Source organism: Bidens hawaiensis, unplaced genomic scaffold (assembly GCF_021521415.1).
Source record: "Bidens hawaiensis isolate Kalapana, Puna unplaced genomic scaffold, B.hawaiensis_p1.1 tig00003244_1, whole genome shotgun sequence".
NCBI classification, from domain to species: Eukaryota; Viridiplantae; Streptophyta; class Magnoliopsida; order Asterales; family Asteraceae; genus Bidens; species Bidens hawaiensis.
Window position 1 is genome coordinate 2,472,263 of NW_027491178.1, and position 8,507 is coordinate 2,480,769.

At 32.9% G+C, this 8,507-nt stretch overlaps 1 protein-coding gene across 1 annotated transcript; it reads left to right on the forward strand.

Annotated features, from left to right (window-relative positions):
* The first annotated feature begins 2,152 nt into the window (after window positions 1-2,152).
* Window positions 2,153-4,289, forward strand: LOC143622916 (receptor-like protein kinase HERK 1). Its single transcript, XM_077093923.1, has 2 exons — window positions 2,153-2,968; window positions 3,231-4,289. Exon 2 carries the CDS (start codon window positions 3,234-3,236, stop codon window positions 4,287-4,289), a length of 1,056 nt encoding a protein of 351 aa, XP_076950038.1. The 5' UTR covers window positions 2,153-2,968; window positions 3,231-3,233.
* Window positions 4,290-8,507: the final 4,218 nt, after the last annotated feature.

Sequence of the window (8,507 nt, forward strand, 5' to 3'; positions counted from 1 at the left end):
TGTTGCATGATTAATAAGGTCGGTATTTAATGGATAAGAAGGGCACGCCAGTTTTTAAATAAGGTCGGTATGACGTGTTTTATTTAGAACCCACTATTACCTCTTCACGTAAGGTTTTAGTAAGGTTGATTATAATCCACATGCTGGATTATTAGGTTGAGTTATGGAATGAGATACGACCTCATACGATAACCACAATCCCGGGTTACCTCGGCAACCTCAATCCCAGGGTTACCTCTTCACGTGTCAAATGATAAACAAAGAAAATGTTTGTTAAGTAACTTCTACGTTACGTTTCCTTATTATTAGTAACTTAGTGTTTTATAATCATGCTTATCCGTATTCGTTATCATTTAGTTAACTATAACCTCAATTGAAATATTTTAAAATTTTAAATTAAATTTATGAATCATGCAATTATATTACATAATAAATATTAACAATATAATCCACCTTTCTTATATATTTAAATTAACTAATTGGTCTAACAACCTTTTTCACTTTACTGGCAGAATACATGCATATATATAATCAACAACACTTTGAATTTTAGCAAATCATCTATAATTATGAGCATAAACAATTTAATTAGATTAAGCAGAGGATTTTATATTCCTTTCATATTAACATTTAATCTAGCTAATAACTATCATTAATAATTTAAATCGGTTTAACAAATTGTAATATTTGGGCCTAGTTTAGAACTAACTATAAATGGTTTATGGGCTTGGGAGAATATGCTGGGCTGGCCTTGAATTGATAAAAGAATGGTCGGGTCGGGTCACGTACGAACACAAAACAAAGGGGGGAAAAGAAGCAGGTCGGCCATGAATTCCAATTTCTCAATAAAAATATGAACCACACAATTTCAATTTCAGTTTCATTGTGACATATATATTTAAGAAGTTGGAACATTTGAAGATCCGTCTCGATGATATTAAATTAGCAACCGATGATTTTTCAAAGACATACAAAATTGCATCTTTGAATGAGAGCAAAACTCGACGACCATTTTGGTAAAGAAAAGCGGTCATCTGTTGAAGGGACTGATCATGTGCTTATTAAACGCTGGACTACGGAGAAAAAGAGTTTTTTACAGAAATTGAAGTGCTTAGCATCCCAACTCCCAAGTAACATAGTCACCCTACTTGGATTTTGTTTTGAAGCTTCCTATATGATCCTTGTCACCGAAAATGTTTCTACGGAGAAAATGTTTCCTTGATAAGACGATGCTACTGTTCAGAAACACTACATGACATTATTGATCCTACAATAAAGGAAGAAAACGATGAAGACAATTTTGTTCTAAACAGAGGACCCAATGCGGATTCCTTGCGCACATTTATTGAAATTGCATATCAGTGTGTGGCCGAAACTCAAGATGAACGTCCGACAATAAAAGTGGTGGTCAATGAACTTAAGAAAGCACTATTCTTCCAAGTCAGTCATTGTTCTAACTTCGTATTATTGATAAGAAGTAGTCATTGTGATGATTCACTTTAATTTAAAAAAATAATGTAAACTGCTTTATGACGTTAGATTATAATTAGTAAAGTAAAACAGTTATAAATCTTTTCCACTTTCTATGTTTACTTTCTTTTATGGTTTATTAACTTTTTTAGACTGTGAATTAAGACTTTGCTGGACTACTGATATGAAAGCGTCAAAAATAGAATATGATCTATGTTCAATTTAAAACTTTTGAAAACTCAGTAGAAGGCATATTTAATGGATAAAAGGACATTTATCATGCTTGTTAAATTGTATTTTACATTGTTTGAAGTCTATGATATAACCAACTTCATCATCATTTTGATAGTTTTTATAAAATATTTTACTGTGGTCGGTTTTAATCATTGCTTATAGTTCTGTACAATTTCCATCACCATTTTGATTTTGAAGTACACCAGCAAAAATACTAACATGTATTTTAACAATTTATTTTTTCTATTAGCATCTTCCAATTAGTATATATTGTTTTCAACACCATTTAAATCATCAATTATATTTTAACAAATTGTTATCAATATATGTGTTTTTTTATATGGTGTGTCATGTATATATGTCAGATTAACAAGATGAACAACCCCATAATTTCACTTGAAGACATAAAAGTAGCCACACAAAACTTCCATGATGACAATTTCATTGGCGGAGGAGGATTTGGGAGAGTTTTCAAGGAAACCTTCAAGATGGCGATGGAGTTAAAACCATTGTTGCAAAGCAACTGGATACAAGGCGTGGTCAAGGGGAGCAACAATTTTGGAATGAACTCCAAATTCTTTTGGAGTATAAGCACAAGAATGTAATTGGTCTTATAGGCTATTGTGATGACAAAGATGAAAAAGTCATTATTTACGAGTATGCACCCAAAGGAAGTCTTGATAGGTATTTGAAGGATGCTTCTCTTACATGGGTGAAACGACTTATTATATGCATTGATGTTGCAACCGCGTTATGTTTCTTACATGGAGGAGTTGGAAAACAAGCTAAGGTGATACATAGGGATATTAAAACTGCTAACATTCTACTAAGCCATGATTGGAAAGCAAAACTTGGTGATTTTGGGCTTTCCTTAATAAGCCCGATAACTAAGAAAACAGAGTATGTCATCGATTATGCATGTGGCACACCTGGATACGTGGATCCACTTTATGAAATATCAAGATTCCTAACCATAGAATCTGATGTTTATTCATTTGGTGTGGTTTTATTTGAGATCTTGTGTGGAAGATCGACGTTTGAAATCAAAAAACATAAAGGCCACTATCTACCAGAGTTCATTAGAAACATATTTGAAGAAGGAAAGCATGATGAAGTGGTGTTCGAGCAAATAAGGGAACAGATCGAGCCCAAATCATTGGCTACATTTCAAGAGATTGCCTACCAATGCTTATATCATGAACGGGAAAAACGACCGACCACAAAAAAAGTGTTAACGCAGCTTAAGAAGGCAATTGAAATTCAAGTAAGTTTTAAATTCTTTAATATAATCAATAACTTCAGTTTGTGTTCACCATAAAAAGTTATTTATGCCATTAATCTATTAAGAACATGAAGAAACTTACAACTTATTAACACACACATCGATGTATGTATAAATATTTATAACTAATTTGACCAAATAAAAATAGTGTGCAGATGCTTATGTATAGTCGTATTGAACTTACAGAGTTTAGTGTTGCATTTGTAAGTCTCTGTTTTCTCAATCCTTTCTACTTGATAAACAGAACATGGTATCAACAATGACCAAGTTTGCTCACTTACGAATCCCACTAGAAGACGTAGTAAAGGCCACCAACAACTTCAATCATGATAACATCATCGGACACGGTGGATTTAGTACCACATATAAAGGACAACTCTTGCAATCCGGAAGGTTAATGAAGATTGCTGCAGAGAGGTTTGACTGTAAGAACGTGGAAGCAGACCTTGAGTTTTTGAGGGAAATTTCAGTGCTTATTGATCTCAAGCATACGAATCTGATCTCTATTGTTGGGTTTTGTGATGAGGAAGACAAGAAGATCATTGTAACCATGTATGAGGCCGACAGATGTCTCGGGCAGCATCTAAGCAACCCGAACTTCACATGGACGCAAAGATTGAGAATATGTTTAGGGGTGGCTCGTGTGTTGAGTTACCTTCATTATTCCAAGGGACGTGATTATGCTATTATACACTGTAACATCAATAGCGACACAATTTTATTAGACGTGAACTTGGAAGCCAAGCTATCCGGTTTTGGAATTTCCATCAAACAATCAGTACATAAAAAGGATCAGGTCTTCCTTTGTGAACAAATTGGCACAATGGGGTATATAGACCCAGCGATTGAAAAGACGGGAGGTGTGACCCACAAGTCCGATATTTACTCATATGGAGTCGTTTTATTTGAAATGTTGTGTGGGAGGAAAGCATATGTTCAGAATCAGGCTAAAAGTTTTCTAGCTCCATTAGCCAAATATCATTATGAAAACAAAACTTTGTGGGGTATAATATGTCCTGATCTACGATGTAATCGGATGTCCCCACAATCACTTCTCAAGTACTCAAACATAGCATACACTTGCATAAATGAGGATCAAGCAGCCCGCCCGAATATGGAATATATTGCTGATGAACTTGAGAGAGCACTGGAACTTCAGCTGCGACTTGAAAATATTGTAAGATCTTTTTTATATTATTGTTATCGTTTTTATTTTGCCTTTTATCATTCTTGCATAGTAATTTTCCTTTTGTTTCAATTACTCTATTTCCTTTTGTACTTAGAAATAAGTCGTGAGACATAGGGATGGTAAAAGAATCTAAAACGTGCAAAAAAAATCCAAAACATTTGGAATGGATAAGAGGGCCGGCATTTAGATATACATCACAATTTGATTTTTTTTTTTTGGATTTGGGACGGACATGATATTGTGTGATACCCGTATGATTTCCCGGACTCATTTACTTGGATAAAAATTTATTGAATTGCTAGAATTTAGCGGATTGTTTGATACTTTTAGTCCGTTTATGAGGTGAGTTTTAGATCTTATTATATTACTAACTAGGTTTAGACACGTGTAATACACGGGATTTGTCAACATTTAAATTAATAATAATAAAATAAATTATTTGAAAAAGGAAATTAAAGGTAAAAAATAAGAACACAAATACAAATATACTCAAATATATATTGAGATATTTTACTCTTTGATGTGAGATGTATATTTGCATTGAAACCAAATTAATTATTAATTTTCAAATATTATTTACAGTTTTTCTTTTTTTTATATATATAGAAAGTTGGTTATTTTCTCTTCAATCAGCGTATTATGATATTAACTAATAATAAATAAAATCCTAGAATCAAATATCCAGATAGTTTTAATGGGTCATAACAACTAAACCCAAGACCCATGGATACCATGGATTAATGAGAATGAAGATTAGAAATAAGAATGAATTCGGTTATAACACATCATCTCGAGTATTTTTGTTTATTAGTTAAGTAAGATAGGCATATCAACATGTAATTTTTAACCATATAAAACTACTAGAGGAATACATTGTACCTGGGTGGTTTATTGAGTACGAAGCTCGGAAGCTGATATTATTATAACCCAACCAATTACCATATACAGTCAAACAAATGGAGTGCTTGGGTTGACCGTTGATGCTTTGGTCATACACTTTTTTTTATCTATCATTATGCTAATTAGGGGTGTTAATCGGATCAATCGATCGGATTTCTGGTTAAAAAATAATTAGGGGTGTTAATCGGGTTGGGTTAGTCGGGTTTTAAAAAAATAATAAATAACTTGTAACCCGACCCTATTAAGGTTTGGGTTAGTCTGATTCGGGTTAGTAGGGTCCGGTTAACCATGTTGCTCTATATTTTAAAGTTGACTTTTATGTTTCTTACTTGTGGGTTGCAATATTTCTCATTTCACTCAACTTTCAATTTTTTCACCGGTCTTTATTTTATAGTTACATACAGGTCTGTAAATGAAACGAACGAACGTGAACAAGGGCATTTCGTGTCCGTTCCTTTAACTTTAAACGACACGAACACAAACACTTAATCGAACATATATTTGAGTTCATGTTCGTTCATTTAAAATCTAAACGAACACAATTAAACAAAGATAAATGAACACACTTAAACGAACAAAAACAACATAAATGAATACACTTAAATAAACACAAACAAACAAATATAAATGAACACAAAACGAACACAAATGAGCACACTTAAATGAACACAAACAAACAAATATAAAACATATTAGATTGATATCATTTCTAAATGCAAATAATATTTAATAATTTTCTATTAATATGTAAACGAGCATGTTCGGAACATAAACAAACTTAAATGAACAATCATAAACGAACGTTAACAAAAACAATGGGAATAATTAAGGGGCAATGACCTATTTCCCCCTCCAAACTCTCTATAAAACTTCCATACTAACTTTTTAGTGTTTATTTTACCGTTGCATTAATATTGTATTTGAAGTTAACTATCACCACTAATCAGGTTGACCCGAAACCCGATTTATGTTTTCAATGAACCCTAAATACGACCCTATTAACAATTCGGATTATTCTGTTAATTAACCCTTGACCCTATTTAACCCGACCCTAATTAGTTTATTCAGATTCGGGTTGTACACCCCTACTAATAATAATAATAATAACAACATAAACATTAACCTATTTTAAGACTTTTTTTTTAGTTGCAATAACATGTTATTTTAAATTCACTAAACCATTAACGGTTCAATTACATAGGGGAAGGTTAACGTACAAATAAAATTAACGTGCTAAACGTGAGAATCAAACAGAGTAATTATATATACAAGTAGAGTAATTATCATAGAGTAATAGAGTAATTATATATACAAGTAGAGTAATTATCATAGAGTAATTATGTAATTACTCTATGATAATTACTCTACTTATATATAATTACTCTACTTTATTCTCACGTTTAGCACGTTAATTTTATTTGTATTTGATCCAAACCCCAAATACATATTTACCATTAATATTTTGTTTTTGTAACACAATTATTATTAAAGTAAATTACACTTTGTGGATTAAATTTTAATTTTGGTCTTTAAAAATTACACAGCTCGTTAAATATAAATTCCCAAAATAGGCCATTTGAGGAAAGAGAGTCTCAAAATATGCCATAAGTTTCAAAACTTCCATTAATAATCCATCTTTGTCGTAACATTTGGTTTCGTACCAAATTCGTGAGGCTTCAAACTAAATCCGTGTGACCCGTGAGATGTCAAAGGAAATTCGTCTGACCCATGAGATTTTAAACAAAAACCAGTTTCCTGCGTGAGTTTTTGAAAAAAAAAATTTGAATCCACCTCATTCCACCATTGATTCACCACCACCGCTACTTGCCGGAAACCGTAGAAGATGATGTGATGTATATATGTTGATGTTGGAAGACGATGGAGTTGATCCGCCACGAAATGGAGGCTATCACGAAGACAACGGTGGTCGAATATGTTGATGTTGGATGGTGAAGGCGGGTGGCCGAATATGGTGATGTTGGATGGTGAAGGCGACGGTGGGCAGATATGGTGATGTTGGATGGTGAATACAACGGTGACATGAGATAGTGTAGCCGACAGTGGCTAGAGATGGTGATGTTGAATGACAGATGGTGACGAAGATTAATCAGGTTTATTTTAAAGACGTGAGGTGGTGGTGAATTAAAACAAGGTGAATTCAAACTTTTTCCAAATCTCACGGAGGAGATGGTTTTCAAGAAAACGGATTTGGCTTGAAATCTCACATGTCAGACGAATTTGACTTGAAATCTCAAGGGTCAGACGGATGTGACTTGAAATCTAACAGGTCACGCAGATTTGATTTTAAATCTCATGGGTCAGACGGATTTCCTTTGAAATCTCACGGGTCAAACGGATTTGGCTTAAAATCTCACGAATTTGGCACGAAACCAAATGTCAGATGGATTTTGATGGATTATTAATTGAAATTTTGAAACTTGTGGCCTATTTTGAGACTATATCTCCTCAAATGGTCTATTTTAGGAATTTCCTATATTATATTAGAGGTGGCAATGTGAGTTTGTTGGATTGGATTTGGATGATGGGTCAGGATGGTATGGGTCAGGATAAATTTTTAAAATAGAGTGTTAGGATGGATATGGGTCAAGATGGGTAAAGCTAACCCATCTTGATTCAAGTGAAGGTTGACATACAAAGGGTTTTAAAAATCCCTCAAAAAAATATTCAAAAAAACTATTAAAAAAAATAATAGCTCAAAATATAAATAAAAAATACAAAATGTAAAATAACTAAAATGTTTCCCCCGTCATCCTCGTTCATAAAAAAAATAAAAACCGTTTTGTACCGGTTCATGTTCGAGTTTTTCGGGTTCTTTTTCGGTTCGGTTTTGTTTTTTGTTTTTTCATTTCAGTCGGTTTTGGTATTTGCTCGGTTTCAATAATTTCGTTTTCAGTGTTGTTTTGTTTCAGTCAGTTTTTTCGGTTTCATTTCGTTTTTTTTTTTGTTTCATTTCGATTCATTTTGTTTTATTTAGGTCGGCTACGTTTCAGTTTTTTTGTTTCGTTTTGGTAAGCTTTTTTATTACATTTCGCTTTTTTTTGTTTCGTTTTTGTCAGTTTTTCGGTATTATATCGGGTTTTTTTTGTATCGTTTGGGTCGTTTTTCTATTTCGGTTCAATTTCGTTTCAGTTTTTTTTGTTTTCTTTTGGTCGATTCGATGTTTTTGATTCGTTTTGGTCCGGTTTTTAAATTGCATTTAGTTTTTTTATGTTCCTCTTAGTTTTTTCAGTTTTCTTGTTTCGATTCGTTCGTTTTTCTATTTCGGTCCAGTTTCCTTTTTTTGTTTCGATTTGGTCTGTTCAGTGTTTTTGTTTTGTTTTGGTCAGCTTTTCATTTGCATTTCGTTTTTTTTTGTTTCGCTTTGGTCAACTTTTCGATTTCATATCGGTTTTTTTGTTTCGTTTTGCTCGT